This window comes from Triturus cristatus, chromosome 7 (genome assembly GCF_964204655.1).
Source record: "Triturus cristatus chromosome 7, aTriCri1.1, whole genome shotgun sequence".
NCBI lineage: Eukaryota > Metazoa > Chordata > Amphibia > Caudata > Salamandridae > Triturus > Triturus cristatus.
This window is the reverse complement of record NC_140590.1, coordinates 143886931-143908191: the sequence shown is the minus strand read 5'-3', so window position 1 is coordinate 143908191 and position 21261 is coordinate 143886931. Positions and strand designations below refer to the sequence as shown.

Sequence of the window (21261 nt, the reverse complement as noted above, 5' to 3'; positions counted from 1 at the left end):
TAATTGATTTTTAACCTTGATACTTTAATTCTTCATTATTATTGAAATAGTTGAAAAGAAAGTTTGCTCAGGCCTCTTCGGAAATGTTGGAGTTAATTCCGCAATGCTGCGGTTGCTGCAATTTATTTATTGATTGCCAAAATTTAACACTGTTTTTTTGTTTGGCATCATAAATCAATTTGGCCCAGAAATCGTTGTTCTTTGTTGTACTTCTTAACCATCTTCTCCTTTTTAGGTGGGCTTTAGTTTCACGTAATGACTGGCGCAGATTTTGGTTATCGGGTCGTCTCCGTATTTGTTTTAGTGTATAGTTTATTGTTGTTTTCAGTTTCTTCGAATCGGGACTGATATTTTTCAAATTTGGAGGAACATTTAAATGCTTTTTTGAACTTTTATTTACAGGAAGTCTTTTTCTAAGAGAGACGATGAAAGTCTCCCATATTTCCAATGGGTGAACTAAGTTGTTTTGTGCTTCCTTCAGCGCATCTTTAGCCTGTACTGTTACATTTTCTATGTTTGTTGAATTGCACCTAATGCGGTGAAGGTTTATTGTTTCCACTGGGACAATAGATGTTTCAGCCTCCTGATGTAATATTGCTGTAGAATGAAGTACCATCTCTTGCGGCATATGGTCACTAAAAGTACTGTTGCCTATTCGAAATGATACAATTTTGTTGAACATAGTTAATGTAGTGAAGGTGAAATCGATAGTCGTTGATGCTTTAGATGAATGATACGTTGGTGCAGGGGGGTTGTCTTCTTTGAAGCGGCCATTAATTGCCCTCAGATTTAGATGTTCGAGTTCTGACAGAAATAGTATTGAGCTCTTTGTAGATTTGTTTGCCAATGGGAGGCCTTGGTTTGGGACGCCCCAAATACCAGACAGGTCAAGGCAAAGGCCGTCTTCCTGTGTTGTCCCTAAGAGGTGCATGTTAAAGTCTCCTGCCAGGATGATTTTGTCAGTATTTTCCTCTTCCATTATTCTTGATATTTCTTTGACCACTTCCTTTGATGATTGTATTTTATTTTTCGGGTGGAGGTAAACGTTTATCAGTATTACCTTTTGAATTTTCTGTTCAAGGGACATTTTGATTGCTGCGGCTTGTATGCAACTTGGAGAAGTGATTTGCATTGTTAACGGATGCATCTCGACGAATTTCAATATAGAAGAGAAGAAGAGTAGGCCACCCGAGCGGCGTCCAAATCTGGTGTTTTTTATTGCAGGTTTGAAACATGAGATATATCCCGGGAGGTCAAAGGGTGTATCCTCCCAGGTTTCCTGAAGTAAGATAATGTCAAACATTTTGAGGTAGTTCAGGAATTCCAGGTCGCTTTGCTTGGAATTTAAACCGTTGATGTTCCAGATACTTATTTTAATTTCATGAGGACCCTTGTAAGGGAGCAATGTAGGCGGTGTCTTTTGTCAATTTGAATTTGTTAGCAAAATGGTCCGTTGTAAGCCTTGCCTTCCATTTTTGGATGCGGAATTCTTTGAGGCGAGCTGGTTGACTATTGGAGTACAACTTCTTGCGCCCCTTAGGATTGACGTCGTTGTGCGGCGTGGACTGTCTGAAACTAGGAATGGGGTTGGGTATTGTGGTTTGGGGACTGTTGTTAATGCTACCCCCAAATTTTGAAATATTGTAATTTCTTTACCGATTCTAGATGCTATCTCCGATGTTTTCCATGTTGTTTTCGAAGCTTTCGAGTTTGTTAAGTTGTAATTTGGTATAAATTCGACAGACAATAGGTCGGAGCTATGAATCGTTGTTAAGGATGGGATGGCTTGTAATAGGCGTAGTATATTCCCCCTGTTTAGGATATCTATCCGACCTCGCGACTTGTATCTGGGGGCGAAGATGATCGTATCGGAGTCCTCTACTTCAATGAGATCGTCAGTTTGATGACAGTTTGGGGAGGCCACGCAGCTGGCCCGGAATGTACTGAGACTGTCTTGTACGAGGTTACCCGGTCTACTTTTTCCATTTTCTTTTAAAGATTTGATTTGGGAGTACCGACCTTTATCTTCTAGACCTCCAGATGGAAACGAATTTTGGGTTTTTGGTAATTCATAGCTTTGTGTTCTTGCCGTCGGCTCTTGGGCTTGTAAGCTCTCTTTTTCCTTATTTAATATTTGGGCCTTTATTTGCATGGTTGAAGGTTCCTTGTTGTCGTGAGACTCGTGGATTATAGGCATTAGGGATGTTTCCAATATGGAGCGGATGAATTATAACACGAGCGTGCCCTCATTAACATCCTGAAAAGACACATGCGTGCCCACACATCAATCAAATGTCGAGATAGAGGCAGCATCAAAAGCATACTCCCACCTCTTTGAAAAAGTCTTTAAGAGGGCCGGAAGCACACACACAAAGCAGGTTAGAAGGTCAGCAGTATTTTTCTTGCGCACACAGAGTAGCACACGATGATCTTGAACTCAAATGCCAATAGGCAAACAAAACATTTAACCCTCACTGGGGACAGAAACAAAGGCAGCCACAGATTACCTTTCTTGTAGAGTGTAGTAATCAAGTCCACTCAGTTGTGATGGTTCAAGTAGGTTTATTGGAGATAGTACAAGATCACAGATAGAAAAGGATAGGACCAGATGAGGATCTGTTCAGGTCCAGAGGGAGACCCCACCAGGAGCAGCCAGCAGGCAGCTCAGCCCAGTCAACTGTCATTACTCACTGCAGATTCCCAACATTCTGACAGCATCATAACATGAACATTCCACTGGTGGTAGATTGGCATTGCATCAGCATAAGCAGGATGTAACATATCCCCCTTTCTCATACGGGAAAACATAAAGCTAGAAACATAAGAGACAAACCTGAAAAAGCGAAAGCAAAGAGATTATACAAAAACCAGGAGAACAACGATCATAAGAAAAGCAGTGTGAGAAAAACCAGAGAAAAGCAACCAGAGAGAAATTAAGAAACAGAGAAGAAACAAACAGAAGAATCAAACATAGAAACCATCCTCCCTTCTTACACAACAGCGAAGAAGAAGAAAAAACAACAACGAAAGAGAAAAAGATAAAAGAAAACGCAACAGACTGCCCCAAAACATACCCACTGGCCAGAACAGGAATGAAATGGAGGCTGAGTTTGTAAAACGAAAAAAAAACACAGAGCAACAGATAGCGACACACGCAGAGGAAGATAACCACAGAGAAAAACAAAAGAAAGTCCAGAATCCACAAGAGACATGAGAAGAAGACCTCAGAAGGAAACAGAAAAGAAGAAAGAAACAAGAAAAAATGAGGAAAAAAAAATATAAGGTAATTCCCCAACTAAACACCACTATCTTAAAGCAATGACAAAATTGTAATGCAAAGATAACAGTGCAAAAACAGCAATAAAATATAAAATCAACAGAACATACTTAGCAATGTAAATATGAAAAGCATTGAAATAAGGTATAAACCTAAGCTAAGTATGTGAACCAAACTGCATGGGTGAGAACCCACGACTGATCTCTTGGGAAAGAGATGACTAGTGCACCAAACTGGGAATACTCCCCATACACATGTACGTATAAGAACAAACTTTGTGTGGAAAAGCCACACCGTGCACTATAGTGATGCAACTGCGTTAAAACAGCACATATGAGTAGGAACTCATGACATATTCCAACCAATGAAAGGAATATTAGGGTAAGACCCCTGGTAATGCAAAAGGACTGAAACCTTTGCATAATCGAACAGACAGTGTTTGGGTCAGAACCCACACTTATGCAAAATGACTGAAACCTTGCATGAGAATTGACAGTGCATGCGTAGGAACCCATAAACTTAATGCAAACGGGCTACACCCTTGCATAGCTCCCAGGAGGGAGGTCGAATAGAATTGTGCACAATAGAGATGGGACTGACACCCAAACAGTACAGCGTAGAAACGGGAAATAAACCACAACTGTACAAAAAAAACAGAAGGGACAAAGACCCATAATATACACCCTGTGTAGAGGAAAATGGCTTGAAAGTGTAAGTGTCGGAACCCCTGACTTATCTCAAAGAGAACAAAACATGAACGTGCGGAATGCAATTCCAAAATGTTGACGAGCAGATACAACAAATTACATTGTAAACTCATAAGTTTCTTTTTCCTGTGAAAGAAAACATTTTAGCATCAAAACTTGAGAGCATGCACCACAAACACCTATTTCAAAAATGTTAATGATGCGCCTGAAACCGCGGTAGTATGGGACAGGCATTGAACAACTCCAAAAGACTTGCCACCAGAAAGTACTTTACAAATGAGGCAATACACAGCGAAGACCGAAGAACACTCAGTACTTGGCAGCAGGTAACATTTCCACTAGCTCCAGGTTCGCAAAAAAAAACAGGAACCCCACGTGTGGAGGGCCTAGCAATAACTTGTCAAGGTTGTAGTGGCGTGAAGTCAAGTGATGGCAAACAACCAGGTTGAGCGAGCAGAGTGGGCTGACACTTGAAGGGAAAAACAATCATGACGAAATAACATTCAAGGTCTAATTAAAGACAAAACATGTTTGGCAAAAAGGAGCGAGATTGGAGCTGCAAGATCAAAGTGGAGCATACCATGAGGAGAAAAAGCGGTGAAGACGGAGTGACGTTCGAGGTCATCTTAGGAACGAAGAAACTTTATTGACAACCGAGCTTTGTAGCAAAATAAATGAAGCGTGTTTGGCAATAAAACTTCCTGGTCTAGGAATTCTGCAGAATGGCTGGAACCTCCATCCGCAAGATGGCGGCACGTACAGGAGACGCACGCCGAGTGGCTCACGGTGCGCTCCTGCTGCCAAAACGTCAGTCAATAAGATGCGAACTCTAGGGACGTCATGAAGAGGTCTTGAGGAGCAGCTGCGCGCGACAAAAACAAAGCAATTGGCTCGAGCCGCTTTTGAAATTTGAAACGCCTCACACAGGTATAAAATATTTCCCTCGCAGCAAACAACCATTGGTAGAAACAAATTTGAATGCGCTCTGCTCTGTTCTCCGCGTATGTCCCCACACTTGCTACATTTAAAAAAAATGTCACACATCCAATTCCACAGAAAGGCAATGTTGAGCCTAACAGACAACACTGGAGGCAAAAACTGAGATAGCCACTGGTTACCTTAGTCAATGAAACACTGTGAATTGTTTCTGAGGCAATGTAGACATAAGTAGTTGCAGCGTGGCTTTGTAAGCAATAGTTGAGAAGTAATTTCTTGTGGCACATGTAGAAAACTTTGATGATGAATTACAGCATGCTTGGAAAAGAGTTGTCAGGTGAAAAGCAGGACAGCAAACCAAGCTTTTGAGACAGGAACTGGCACTTGTGATGCTGTAGGAACAGCAAGCAGAGGAAGGAGCTGGTTATAGACTTGAGTCTATACGTAGTAAAGTGTCAGGTTTACCCTCTCCTGAGGGCACAGCACAGGCTTACCCTCTCCTGAGGGCACAGCACCTGACACAGGCGTTGTAGAGTGTCAGGCATGGGCTGCAACTGAACAGACGCTGTAGGTACAGCAAAAGACGTGTAGCAATAGCTCTGGAGAGTAGATGCCCAAGACTGAATGGACAGCTGCAGAAGTAGAACTCCCAGACGCGTTTCCTCACAGGAACAACTGGCAGACAGGTAGTGGGCGACCGATGGGAGGTCACCGGTGGGGTCAAGATGCCAGTTGAGAAAACTTGAGTTGAGTTGCTGGAGGTTGATATTGTTGAAGTTGCTTGAAGTTGAAGTTGCTTGAGATTGAAGATGCTTGAGGTGACAGAAGTAGGTTCTTTTAAGTTTAAAATCGTCGCCAAAATAATGTAGTAATCAAGTCCACTCAGTTGTGATGGTTCAAGTAGGTTTATTGGAGATGGTACAAGATCACAGATAGAAAAGGATAGGACCAGATGAGGATCTGTTCAGGTCCAGAGGGAGACCCCACCAGGAGCAGCCAGCAGGCAGCTCAGCCCAGTCAACTGTCATTACTCACTGCAGATTCCCAACATTCTGACAGCATCATAACATGAACATTCCACTGGTGGTAGATTGGCATTGCATCAGCATAAGCAGGATATAACATAGAGGCACGGTATAGATTATATGTGGCTCCTTAGACGTTTGTTTAGGCTCTGTAGACACTTGTTGCACCTCTGAAAGTTTTTGTTTTTTGTTGGAGAAACTGTTGACAGTATGAGTCTTCCAGGTGACAGCAGGGTGACAGCAAATTACCAGTAAAACTTGAGTTGCTGCATGGGGAGCAGGGACCAGTAGGCAGCAGGAACTGGAAGGCAAAAGGAACCTCACTGAAGGTGGTAGAGAGGTCGTAGTAGAAGATACTCTGCTTCCCTTGAAGTTGCAGATGATGAGATTACACTTGAGTTGAAGAAGGATCTGGCATGTGTAGGTTGGGGGCGACCGATGTGAGGTCACTGGTGAGGCTTAGTTTGAAGGACTTGATAGTTGACTTCTGGATAGTTGATTTTTATGTTGAGCACGTAGGTAAGATCAATTCATCGCCAATCAAATGTAGTAATGGACTCCAGACTGGTTGAGGTATTTCATGAAGATTTATTGTAAGTTGTTAAGTAGCCTGGAACAAGCCCCACCAGGAGCAGCCAGCAGGCAGCTCAGCTCCATCATAATTGTGGCTTATCTACATCCAGCACCCAACATTCCATAGTGCATCACAGTGCACAGGCATTCCACTAGAAGGGCATGAAGTGGGTAAAGACATACATAGGAATATACAATAGGCAGGATACAACACCTTATAAACCATGCTATTTGAGGCTGCCTTGGTTGTTTGGGGTGGACTGTGATGGGGGCTGCTCTATCAATACTGGAACACACTCCGAGAAGCCGTGTGCTTTAGAAATTCATTATTGATTGATTGAAAAATGTACTGAAATTAACCAGTTTTAGTTAATTTCTAGTAACTATAACACGTGCCATAAACTAACTTTTACTCGTGCTCTCATCATGCACTGCTAGTTAACCCACACATGACAACTCTCATGAGATGATCTATGATAACATCTTGATGACAAGAATGCAAGATCTGAAATGACATCACTGACTTGCATGGCGGGGGCCGGATTCTAAAACATTCAAGTCTTTAAGAATGTAGTGCAAAATTATTGACCGAGAATAGACCATGAGTGGTCCATTCAGGAAACAGGGATATGTCTAAGGGGCATATTATCAAGAAAAGGCGCTAAAATTATCGCCGCTTTGGCGGGAGAAAACAGCCTCTAAAGAGGCGATAATGGGCTTGATAATATGCCGCAGAGAATTCCCATAGAAGCCCATGTTCTGGTGTGAACATGGGCTTCTATTGGAATTCTCTGTGGCATATTATCAAGCCCATTATCGCCGCTTTAGCGGTGGTTTTCTGCCGCTAAAGCAGTGATTATTTTAACGCCGTCCTTGATAATATGCCCCTAAGAGTTTTAGAGTTAAGATTGTTTAGAAGTCTGACTTAGTATGCCATATATTGTAATAGTACTTTTAGAGTCAATAATTATTATGTTTTATCCTCATTCTTATTGTTTCGGATTTCTCTGAACCTTTTTGGATAGCCATTTCATTATATAAAAATCATTCTGTTTAAAACGTTTTTTTCTGCAGGCCTATGAAAATGTGGACAATCCCTATACAGCACTGGACCGATCCCAGGTCTCACCTGAGTATGACTGTCTTCGAAAATAGGACCATCATGAGCCTGTATGCAAGATTATCGAATATAAGAGCCAGCTTTTCAGTTATCCTGGACCGTGCAAACAACCCCTACGTTTTTATCCCATGCACCAATCCTCTGGTTCCTTGTCTTGCTGAAACCAATAAAAGGTTGTTGGATGTGCACACTACTCACCTGACAAACAGGAGTTGGCCGCAGTTTTCAATTTATTCACACCCACTAAGAATAAAGATCTGTCTGAGGCAGGAGTGGCAAACGTTGGTTCAAGGGGTCTGTGCTCATAACACGTTTCATCATGGTATACTTTTACAAGTAATCTATCCTAATTGGAGATAAAATCATAGTCAGTAATCGCCCTGAAAATCCATCCATCAATTTGACGCTTTATGGGTCAGCATTGGACCCTCTCTCTTTTCCTCTTTGTCACTGTGCACCCTGGGGAATTTGTCAGCTCTTCACTTGCCTGGGATATTTCAGAGCATACAATAAGTGGAGCATTAAGGCGTCAGACGTTTTGATATCTTGAATACTGTTTGTGGTGCATCTTTTGTATAACTATTCCTTGTTAGAGTTTTCAATCACACTAAGCTTTTTAATCCAAATATTGTTCATAAAATATCAATGCAAAAGAAAAAGAAGAGGCACAACAAATGAAAAATCAAGCTGAACATGGATGAGAGGATGAGATTGAGGTTAACCTAATGGCCTCATAAAGTAATGTGGATAAATGAATTTTTAAGCATTTTACAGATGATAGAAGTAAACAGAAGAAAATGAAAAAATTAGAATGACTTCCTGTGTATTTTCACACGTAATACAATGCTGTAATTAGAGCAATAGTATTGGTAAATTTGTGAATGAAATATACATGGTCCCCCCTAGCTAAGACTGGGATCATATTAATAGGTTTAACTATTTTAGAATAATAAGTTAGTGTAGAAAGGGAGCAGTTTTGTCAGTGCAAATATTGTCATGGAAAAAGTACAAAGCAAAGATGGTTGGCAATTTCTGTCAACAAATTCAAGATTTTATATAGTCAAAAACTAGGACTTATCTAGCTGTTGGTAAATAACTCATTCATGCATTGTTGTAATTACCATGTATTTCAGCCAGACTTCATCCGTCGGTAGTGATTATTATCTTCATCTTATCAAGATACACATCCTGCTACAGCTAAGTGCGTGTCATATTAACTCATAACTTAAGATGGCAGACTATTTCCTAGTGTAACCAAGCTATTGACATTCATTATAACTAAGGCCCTCATTATGATGCGGTTCGGATCGCAACGGATGGCTTGTCGGTTGCGGTCCGAACCGCATCTACTGCTGCGGTCTGACTGATGCTTTAGGATAATAATAATAATAATAAAAGGATGCGTGCCGTTGGAGGCAGCAGTTGGAGGGACCGACCAAATCCTTCCGACAGGCTCATGGATCCCGTTGGCTGTAAATCCCTTAAGGATGGCTTTTCCGCCATCGGGATTATGATATCACTTTCCGACAGCCATTCCATGTCTGGCTTTCGGACATGGAAAGTCTGTCGGAAAGCGACATTGGGGGCCTCTAGCAGGGCATGCTTTCCCACTTGCCCTCTGCATCTGGGCCTGGGGGGCACCTATGCTGCCCCCCGAAAATGCCTGCAGGGATTTTCACAAACTCTCATTTCTTCATTGGAGCTTGCGCTGTGGGTGGTTTCCGCCCACCACACATGCTCCCATTGAGAAATGGGAGTTTTTGGCCACACTCTGTTCAGTCGGATCGTAATTCAGTGTGTGGAACCGCCGACCTATGGTCAGGTGGTTCCTCCACTGAAACGGTGTCAGTTGGAGGCAACTCCGGCCGACTTCGTAATCAGGCCCTTAATGTCAATTGGGCTTCTTGTAGACCTTTGTCATGACGATCTAGCTGGGAGTTCATTACTCTTCTGAGTATTCTGTCAATAGATCAGCTTGCTATTTATCTTTCACTTTTTTTCATACTGGTTTATAATGTATTCCCTCCTAGAAAAGAGACCAGAGATCACACCTTTGAAACTGATCCACCTTTACTGGTATTGGTTTATAGGAGAGTCTTGTAAGTGTTCTGTCATTAAACTGTGTCTCGAGCTAGGTTTCTACAGAATATATATTTGTCAATATTGAATTCCGCTTGCATTGTTTCAAATATTGTATTCTTACTATACTTCAGTATATGGTCCAGCTGATTCACTCTCTTACTTGACCATTCCTCAAATATATAACGTGGAGCCTCCAAACTGAAGAGCATCATTGTTCTACAATGGTGCTTGCTGATGTATGGCACCAGTAATCTAAAGTTGCTTGTGGACGAAAGTCCATATAAGTTCAGTATCCTTGAGTAATAGATTTGTTCGATCCAATCATGATGACACACTACCATATATCAACTCTTTCCATATGCACGTCCAGTGAAGTGGTTTTCAAATTTGGAGGAGAAGTAAGCCAAATGCACCAGGTGGTGAGCTTTATAATGCAAATCCATGCGTAGAAGCCGAAGACCTCCAGCTGTCGTGGCTGCATGCGAAGGCAAGAGTTTTTGTTGTGGCTTTTGTGATCCGCAGATATGGTCCCTGAACATTTTGTCCATGTGGCATTGCAGAGATCTCAGGAAGGGCATGTGCTGAAGATGGAATTGGATCTAGGTACTAACACCATTTTTTATTGCTGTATTCTCCATACGGAAACTTGCAGCTTTGTGCGGCATTTAAAGTCAGATTTGGTCTTATCTATCAGAATTCTGGAATGTATGTGGTTAATTGCTTTCCTATCTTTGCCACTTTGGATCCCTGGGTATTTGATTGAAACCATTCGGTAGTGTCTCCTGAAATGAATGGTGAAAGTGTTTAAGAACTCAGAGGTAAGGCTTCACTTTTTGTCCAGTTTATTTTACATTCTGAGAAACAACCAAGGGGCATATCAACAACAACCGGCGATAATTATCGCTCAGCGCTCTTAGCGTGAGGATAATTATCGCCGGCTAGCGTGAATTTTTATCGCTGAGATAGCGTGCTATTAGCAACGCTTATCTCAATAGCGATAAAAATCTACACGCTAACAGGCTAACGAGAGATTATCGCTGGAAACCCAGCGATAATCACACGTTACCTTGTTGATAGGGACAGGCAAACTTAGCCATGATATCCTCCTTCCATAGGATATCATGGCTAAGTCTGAAAATTAGCAGACGTAAAAAAGCAGCGTTAACCGCGGTTAGCGCTGCTTTTTTTGTCTCTAACAGGGTTAGCGACATTCTTGATAATAGGAGAAATGTCGCTTAGCGACATTTCTCCTATTAGTTTACTCTGGAACGCCCCCTTTGCATCTCATTAGAGATGCTAGGGGAAGCGTAGAGTAAAAGGGGCATATCAACAAGGGCTTTATCTCTGCTTTTTTGGCTTTAAAAGCCAAAAAAGGAGAGATAAAACTAGCGCCCTATCAACAACAGGGTGCTAACATGCAAATGTGCATGTTAGCACCCTTTTACTTTACGCTTCCCCTTGTATCTCTAATGAGATGCAAAGGGGGCGTTCCAGAGTAAATTAATAGGAGAAATGTCGCTAAGCGACATTTCTCCTATTATCAAGAATGTCGCTAACCCTGTTAGAGACAAAAAAAGCAGCGCTAACCGCGGTTAACGCTGCTTTTTTACGTCTGGTATTTTTCAGACTTAGCCATGATATCCTATGGAAGAAGGATATCATGGCTAAGTTTGCCTGTCCCTATCAACAAGGTAACGTGAGATTATCGCTGGGTTTCCAGCGATAAGCTCACGTTAGCCTGTTAGCCTGTTAGCGTGAGGATTTTTATCGCTATTGAGATAAGCGTTGCTAATAGCACGCTATCTCAGCGATAAAAATTCACGCTAGCCGGCGATAATTATCCTAGCGCTAAGTGCGCTTAGAGATAATTATCGCCGGTTGTTGTTGATATGCCCCAAAGGGTGCTAACATGCAAATTTGCGTGTTAGCACCCTGTTGTTGATAGGGTGCTAGTTTTATCTCTGCTTTTTTGGCTTTTAAAGCCAAAAAAGCAGAGATAAAGCCCTTGTTGATATGCCCCTAAATCTTGAAAATATTTCTAGTATGCCAGATTTCTTAGGTTCTGACAACAGTGGTGATATATCATCTGTGTAGAGGAACCGAGTGAGTTTGACTGCAGCAGAGCAGCAGATTGTACACCTGATACTTCTTTGGATCGACTCATTTTTGGATCAAGAGCCAATTAAAAAAAAAGGGGAAAAGGGGTACACTTGTTGAGTTCCTCTATCGATATAGTAGCGATTGGATTACAAGTCATAACAGCAAAAGTGTTTTGAAAGAGCAGATCAATGTTTGTGTATACATGGAGTGAGTGTTTTCTGATTTTTTTCATTTGCAGAGCCAATATCCTGCTTGCTGTTTCATCATGCTTATAATGGTTGAATTGGATTCTGGGCAGTGTTTTTTTTTTTTAATTTAAAGTTGAAGGGCCACTTAAGATCGAATGTGGCTTGTATTAGAGATTGTAGTGCATCTTGTGATGATGAATTTGGATATGGAATAGTCCGTTTCTGGGTTTTATTCTCCAGCTGTTGTTGCTAGTGTACTGCCTTCCATTTACTAATAGCAGATTCTCTCATTAGTGGTATCTGCATATTGGATTCCCATGCTGCCCATAAAGTTTGGTTTGATGAATGTGTGTTCCCTGACGGTCATATATTCTTGTAAGAATAGGTATATTGAAGTGTTTTTTCCTCTGTATTGTTGCATTTTAGCATTGGCTTTTTTCCAGTACTTGATCCAGGGAGTTAAAACACCTAGTTAAATAATTAGTTTTAAAGCTGGGTGGTCATAAACGCCATTGCCCAATATTTTACATTCCTAGGAGATGCTGCATTTAATATCAGAAAGTGATCAATTCTGGTCTTGGGTCAATTAGTGTAGGGGGTAAAAACATATAAATTGCCTTTGTTTTGCTATGTTAGCTGCATTTGATATAGCTCAAACGAATCATCCCCGTAGGAACATCTTGGCGCTAGGCTAAATACAGACAAGCAGCAACTACTGAGTTAGACCAATTGACTAGAATAGCCATATTTTTTTAAGGTTTTTGAACTTTCTAAATTCTGCACATAATCGGATATGCAAAGCTAGTTCATTCCAGCGGAAGGGAGCGAAATAGGAGAACGATCTCCCGCCAGTGCTTATTCGCAGAGTTTACAAAAAAGCTGTGTCTTTAGATTTTAGTAGTCTTGTCAGGTTATAGTGTCTGAGCCTATTTTTCAGGTAAGATGGAGCATTCCCATTTAATGACCTATGTGTAAGACAACATAGCTTAAAGATGAGCCTTTTGATGATAGACCAGTGCAAGAAGTTCAGGATTGGAGCAGAAGAGGATCTGGATTGAAGTTTGCAAACCAGTGTGGGCTGTCGTATTATGGACAGCAAAGTCTCATTTGCAGCCACCAATAAGGCATTGCCATAGTCTAAGCGACTTGTGTACAAGGGTTCCATAAGAGTTTTTCTTGAGGGAGACCAGGAAAAACTTTTTTCAATAACGGCATGGTAGCAAAGCAGGTTCCACAAATAGTAGATACATGCTCTTTCATAGATAGAGTGAGATCCAACTTAACGCCCAGGTCTTTGCTACTTTCTTTGGGAACGGGGCTGACCCCAATTCAGAAGGCCACCAAATCAGCTACAATAGACCCTGAGTTTTGCCAAATAGGAGTATTTCCACTTTTTCTCCATTTAATTGAATACACTTACTAGAAATCTAGGAAGTTATTTTCCTCATACAGTCAGAGAAACTGGATTTATCTAGTTCCTGACCAAAAGTGAAGACCAGTTGTGTATCATGCTTGTTTCCAGTCCAGAGAGGACCTGGCATGGCCGTTCGGGCTGGACTGTTCCCATGTGCAACAATGTTAAGACTGATTTGCATAAGGCTGGCTCTAAACTGGGGTGGCATTTGGAGCACAAAAAGAACGATAGATTCAACCCAGATCTCTTGACTGTGGGTAAATGCATGATGTATTCAGTATTCCATCCATCATTTGTTTGCATAGCAGTTGTGTATCATCGGCATAGGATATTGCCTCAAAACCACTTGCCTTGATGATCAGTGCAAGTGGGACAACATTGATGTTAATAATGTAGGGCTAAGTGTTAAAACCCTTGATTGATTGATTGAATGAGTGTGGATCCCTGTGGTGGCCCTTTGTTCAACAGGCATGGTGCGAGATTTAACGGGGTTCAAAGAAATGCATTGGGCGCGATCTTTTAGAAAGTCACTAAAACCATTTGAGCGCCTTGCATAAACCCCATTATCACGCAGGCTGCATATGAGAATCCCATGTCAGATCATATCGAAGGGCGCTGCCAAATCGAGGAGCTCTAGCATCTCTGGGGTGCCTGCATCTAGGGACATTCAAATATTCACAGTGACAGCGATGAGCACTGTCTCTGTGCTGTACCAAGGTCTAAAACCAGACTGGGAAGGGTCAAGGAGACTGTTTTTAAAAGGCAGAGAGTTGCTTATTTATGAGGTTCTCCAAAGACAAGCCAAGGAGAGGGAGTAACGAAATGGGCCGGTAATTAGATGAAGTGCCTGGGTCAGCGTTTTGCATCTGTCAGCCCATATTGACCAGAAGGGAGGTTATTTTCCCAATTATGCCTAATTAACAACTCAACACCTGACATTTTTCCAGAATCTAGAACATAGCGCTGTGTGTTTTGGGGTTTTTGCATTGCAACTCTACATCTGCATTTACTAACTTTTCTAAATTTGGGTGACACCAGCATACTTCTGCAAAATTTCTAGCTTTTTTTCATTATACTTGTTACGCAAAATTCCTCAAATTCCGCCATTAAATCAATCGCGTTATTCTGATTTCGTTCGCGTAATGGAGCATGGATACAGCATGAGTGAAGAGAACGCCGGCTGCTGTATCTCGTGTGAAAGCATTGTTTCCTAGTACGATGCGTCCTTGTGATGGAGCGGGTTATCTGTTTTCTTTTTATATACCCAATCCATTCTCGTATGTCTTTATTAAAATTACTTATGATTAGTTATAATGATTAATGGCTTGATGGTTTGATATTAACCAACCTTATTAACAGAAAGAATACACGAGGGAATGCAATTGCATGGCTAAATTAACTAGTGTACAAAGTTGTACGCATATTAAAATGATAAACGTTGCTTAACGTGATGTTAATTGTGATCTTTGCTTAAATAACTAAGTATTAATGGCTTTGGATGTCGCATATGGCTAGATAAATGCATACAGATATGGGTTTTAGCAAGGGAATAACACTGTTATAATCATTTCGATGTATTAATTACGTTTTTGTGTTTTCTTTGCTTAAGTTGACCATTTGGGCCTGCCACAAGATGGCTGCCGACTGAAGCCTAACTAGATTTATGACGACACTAATGAAACAATGGAGAAGGGTGCCTGCAATGACTTCAGCGACCATGTCCCCTTGTGTGACCGGAGAAGCTATGCGTGTGAAGGTCATCTGGGAAACATGCCAAGGCCCCTGAATGAGGAAGAAAAGTATCGAACTTTAGTTGCACATGAACTTTCCTGATTAATAGATACTTTTCCCAGATGGGAAAACTTCCCCATGTAACTTAATGAAATTAAATGTATCTTCGAAGAACCAATTGGAATCCGAGAAACCATTGAATGAAACTTTGTTTATGTAAATTTTAGTATAAATATTGGTAGACTAGAGAGGGTCTAGGGTCGTCATTTCGAGAGCTTCCTGGCGCGTCACTACTGAACGTCATGTTGACAGAGAGGACGGTGACTGACGGATAGAACAGGACTCTGTCGATTTCCATTGAGGACGGTTCTGACTTAGAAAACAAAAAATAGCCAGAATAGGTAATTATGACAAAGATGAATTTGACTTATTAGGATTTAACATGCTTTTGATTTAGATAAAATGAAATATTGATTTAAAATTCAAGTGTCGGGTTGTTATTTCAATGAAATGTATATTTGTATATATTAGAGTGTACAGTGGTAATTAAACCATCCCAATTAAATGATCTATCGATGGAAATAATAAGAAGGTAAATTAGGGAAGGTGTTATTTCCATCTTCAAGACAAGTGTAGATCGGGGAAGAACTCCAGAAGAATTTCCCTTTGGTACAATACGGATAGCTTGATGAGAATGAATGTTGGTGTTATGGGTCCCACCAGCGCGTGATGTATGTGTGCGCGTATGACTGTGAAATCATCCTGTCCGTGGAATCCTAGGGAAATTGAGAAACCCGATCTGCATCACTTGCATCCAAAAATGAATGCTGGGACTTGTCTGCAGTATTGCTGACCTTCTTTCTGAAAAGACACTGCAGGTGTTTCTTAGCACGGGAAAGGCACCCTTTCAAAGGGAGAGGCTGGAACTTCCTGACAATGAAACTTCTTTGAACAACTTTTCCTCGTCTACTGGGAAAGTGCCACCTCTTCCCGAAGTTACTACGGAAGTGTGTGGCAACTTTAAAGGAAAAGAGGGCTTGTTGCACTTTAAGATGGAGAGTACTGGAACCTCACAGTGGTTGTTGCTGTCTACAAGGTGGCCATAATTCCATTAAAAACATATCTTACAAGGTTCGCAAGTTTCGATGCTAGGCAAGGATTGTACATGCCACATTGCAACATTGTGTACTGTGGCCCTGGTGGCGACAACACCCCAAAACAGAGACACACTTACCGCACTTCCTGCACCGGGCCAGGTCTGGACCACACCCTGCCCCCCTGCAGAACCAGCACATGCAGCCTGTGCATGCAGGGGTGCAGGGCTACATGTACAGGGTCACTGCCAACGCTGAGGTACACCCCAGTGACCAGAGCACCACCCCCTCTCGGGGAGGGTCACCGACATCAGACGCAAGCAGCAAGTCACCTCAACTGGCCACATAGCAGGACACACGGTCAAACACGTCACCTCTTCCAGCTGGTACTTCAACTACAGCCACAACACCGGACTCTCCTGGACCGACCATCATTGGTAACATCACGTCTTCACCTTGCCCACCGGGCGCCACCACCATCATTGCACCCCCTCGCAGCTGGATCAAGGCCAGCAAAGAACATCTCGTCAACTCTCTCCGCACCAACACTCCACCAATGCTTCCAAATGATGACACCGCAGCACGCAACCACCACCGATGGATCTCCAACAGCGCCGACATAAGGGCACCTCTCCTGAACAGCACTGCGTCAGTACCTTCCGCCTGCCTAATGGCAGGTATGAGGGTGAGGCAGTGCCACAGGGATAGGCTGGCCCCATGCATTGCTGTAGTTGCATCATGGTTGTGACACGACTGCAGCAATGCTTGACTCTAGCGCCAGCAGATACGTCAGGAGTCCTGACGTATCTGTCATTACTTGCGTCATGGAGCACGGTCTAGTGATTACAGCGCATACATGCTGTCACAAGAAGGGCGAAGTGAGAAGTGTTGCAACGCTGTCTTGTCACAGCGCAGCAACACTTTTCATGACTGGGGCACAGGTATGTGCACTATCTTATTGATTGTGCCCATTCCTGCACTGTAGTTTTGTTGCAGGGCAGCGCTGCAACTTTGCTTACAGTGCTGGTCTGCGCCAAAACCTGCAGAGATATGGGCCCAAATTTTATCACCATTTTTAAGACCAGCTATTTTCCGGTCATAGGTAACTGGCTCTAACTGCTGTTAGAGCCATTTTTTTGGCTCTTCAGAATTTCAAGGAGCCCCTTGATAATACGGAGTAGTGGTGTTTGCGCGCCTTTTTGCACGGGAATGCCTACTTTGCATGTAATTAGCGATAAATATCGCGAACATGCTTTGAGATAAAAATACGGGCCGCTATCGCCCAAAAACGCACGCTAAGGCCCGTTTGCTGCAGCTTGCTAATAGTGAGATAAACTTATCGCCACTTTAGCGGCAAAAAAGTGCCGCTAAAGCGGCGGTAGGCCCTTGATAATATGCCCCCAGGTCTTTCGTTTTCTTTACTTTTAAAACCGTTGGAGCTTCGCTATAAACTGCCGGTGACATGCTAGAGGGTTTAGTTAGCAAGCTTCTTGGCACTGAAGATCCTGGCGGGTGGCCTGCCTCGCGCACACATCAAGGCGTGCTCTGCACACTGCCCCGAGCCTGTAGATGTGCACTACCAACACTTCCAAATGGGAGTTTGAGTGCACCCTCTAATTACCAGCACGCAAGAGGCGGGTTCATGGTATTTTCAAAGAAATTAGAGTAGTCCAACATGAATAGATATCAGGAGGACACAAGATAATATAGGTGGCGGTCCCGCACATGACATTACAATGCGACCGCCACTGTTGCGGTCACATTGTGCATGTTTACTATTGCCGTGAGTTCTGCTGGCCACCTGGTGCAGGGAACTGTGCCCCCAATTGCAAATTCCACATGCACCCAAAGTACATCCTTGCCAGCCTTTCAATGGCGGTTGAACCGCCATAGACAGGCTGGCGGGGATGCAGCATCCAAATTTAGTGGGCGGTGCCTGCTAGTTACCGCCACCATTTTGTGGATGCGGGGCAGGTCCGACAGGCAATCATAATGATTGCCTCTGCCGGACCATTGGCGGACGGGCTTTCCGCCCGCCAGGCACACATCCTGATCTGGCGGGCGACAAATGACCTTACAATGGCGGTGGACCCACCACCTGCAGCTTGCCAGTGGCGGGTTCACCACCATCATAATCAGGCCATAAGTACGGTGTTTGTCGAATCTCACTGAAAATGCACTCAAACAACAAAATCAAATTAAAGATAAGAAAAAAGATCACTCGAAATCAAGGACACTTACCATGGTGCTGCTTTAGCGTCTCTCTATCCCTTGACACAATGATAGAGTAGAGTCAGGACCACACGTGTGTAACTAGTGTTCATGCACTCTCCTACCCGCGAGGTCAGAGGTTATGTGCGCCAGTATGAGGACATCATTGGTGCTTGCCGCAAAGTGTGTGATCAAGCACACCTCCGGGGTATGTTTATTGATTTCTCCGGACATTTTCTGTGCCAGGCCCTCAAGCGAAAGGGGTGGTGTATTTATTTTTAGCACACACTTAAGTTGTCTGCATCTGCAGCCCAGACTGACACCCAGCAAAGTCAGACCGAGCCATTTTGATTTTGTAAACTCGAGATGTGAAAGGTGCACACAACTTCATGCACTCTCCCATTTGAGAGAAGCTGCTGTTGTGTACACAGTATTCCCCTTTTTGCTACCGCATCATACTTTTCATCAAAATTACAATGTCAGCTTGATTTAATCAGAGTTTAGAGCTGACTGAAACAAAAAACAAAAAAATATATTTTTTGTGGAGCCAAGCCGCAGAATTTTCCTCAAGGCTTACTCCATGGCCGATTTGCACAAACGAGTGTGGTTTAGACTTTCTGCAGGGGCGAACGCAGTCCCCCCCCCCCCCCCAGATCTTTTGCACAGCACGCACCTAAGAGCGAGATGCAGGAACTGCAGCAGGGAGAAAGAAACTAGGGGTGGCTGGCGGTGACGCCGGCAGACTCCGCCACTTGGCGAGCAGAGTTTCTTTTGTCAAACTCAGCACTCCAAGCAGACGGCGGAGTTGGTAAAACTTCATGAACTCTGCTGGTAGAGCAGAGAGGAGTTTAGCCATCCACCGCTAGTTTCGCCCCCGAGGACACACACATTTGAGTATAAGCCTAACCTCATTCACAAATGAGGATAGCTCCTTGAATGTTTAAATGGACCATGTTGCTACATAGGGTGACCAACTGGCATGGGTGCAAATTCAGGACAGTAAGTGTAAAAATTCAGGACAAAGGGTCCAAATTTAAGACAGAAATTCAGGACAGGAGGTCAAAATTCAGGAAAAAACTTCGGAACAAAAGACATCAGAGCAGGGCTCGAGTCGGGGTACCACGCGGGTGGACGGCGTCCCCCCACTTATTTTACCGGGTGGACGCCGTCCCCCCTGCGCAAAAGCTGGCCGCATTGAGGGCTTCACGAGGAAAACATAATCCCAGCACACCACCAAATAAAGCAAGAGAGGAAACGGCGCGCGCTCACAAGGGGGCCGGGTTTGGAATAGGAAGGAAGTGTGATGACAACGCCGAGGTTTGCTGGTGGCAGCTTGCCCCCTTCACCTTTCGTGACGACACTGCCTATCGTGACGTCACTTCCGGCGAAACCACCTAACTTGGAGCGTCCCCCCACTTCTTTTTTTAGGACTTGTGCCCTGCATCAGAGGAGGTCGCGTGTTAGACCTGGCACCTTGGCGTGAGTCTCCCTTCCTCTTTTTGTCACTGTGCCTCATGTGTTTTTATGGTGTTGGCCGCTCAGAGCACTGTGCCACTGCCAACCAGTGCCACAGTGCAAGTGCTCCCTATTTTAAAATGTATATGTTGGTTGGATTCCATGATTGGCTTATTTGGTTTACTGTCAGACCCCAGTAAAGTGCACCAGGAGTGCCCAGGGCTTGTAAATACAAATGCTGCTGGTGGGCTTGCACCACTGGTTGTGCCACCCACAGAAGCGGCCTGGTAGAATGTCTCTAGGGTCTGCCATTGCAGAACCTGCGTGCAGTCTGGTACTGTCATGCTGAGTGGGCAAGTGCACACACTTGCCAGTCCCTAAACCTTCCCTTAACTTCATATCAGTCACCCCTATGGGAGGTCCAAGGGCAGGGTGCATTGTAAGCATAAGGTAGGACAAGCCCTGATGTGTGTGGCATGTCCTAATAGTGAATTACAGCCATTTTCGTTTTTCACTATTGTAAGGCTACCTGCTCCCATAGGCCAGAATGGGCTGTTAAGATTGTTACATCCTATGATCCTAACATGCCCAGGGAACATGGTAGATAATCGAGTTTAGTATGCCTGAACTCAGAATGATAAGGTACATCTTTTAGTAAGGTTTATTTTAATATTCTGAGTTTGCAAATGCCACTTTTAGAAAGTTGGCCTTTTCTTGTCTAACCATTCCAGCCCGCCTCTGTGTGATGTGTATCTGCTGTCTGGTTTGTGTGAGTGACAGGGCTGGGGAAACCCAGATGGGCAGGGCTAGATAGCCTGGTGGTGAATAGGAAGATTGACAGATAGATGGGTGGGAGGAGTACACCTGGACTCTGAATAGGGCTGTGCTCTGCCACCACAATGCTGGCTCCACCCCCTGTGGAGCGTCTGATGGCTCTGCCCTGCACCCTGAAAGAAACAGCCTGCCTCACAAAAACAAAGTGCTCAAGAACTGGTTTGGACTGGGCAAAGGCCCCTCAACCCCAGAGGAACAAAGGAATTAGGGGTATAAGTATTGGGACCCTGCTCCCAAGAAATTAGATCCGGCTGAACAAGAAGAACCTCTGCCAGAGGAGAAGGAACCGGGAAAGCTGTAAGGAGGAGTACAGTCCCTGAGCTGGGGGATTGGCCTGCAGTGGTTGCCTTGCTGCTGAAGGAGAGGAGAAAAGACTACAAAGACTTTGCTTCAACTTGTGCTTTTAAAAGATCTCCAAGGGCTTGTACTGAGCTTGCCCCCTGAACGAAGTCCCAGGACCAGCGGACTTCCCCTCCAGCTCCCCAGAGTTCTTCTGAAGTGCCTGCTGCTGTTG

At 43.6% G+C, this 21261-nt stretch overlaps 1 protein-coding gene across 1 annotated transcript in view; it reads left to right on the top strand.

The window, feature by feature from the left end:
- Nucleotides 1–8423, top strand: part of LOC146809061 (B-cell receptor CD22-like) — a 656591-nt gene extending 648168 nt beyond the window's left edge. The window contains exon 9 of the mRNA XM_085615863.1: nucleotides 7593–8423. Coding sequence (XP_085471989.1) covers nucleotides 7593–7673 — 81 coding nt within the window. The 3' untranslated portion in view covers nucleotides 7674–8423. The remainder of the gene's footprint in view (nucleotides 1–7592) is intronic.
- Nucleotides 8424–21261: the final 12838 nt, after the last annotated feature.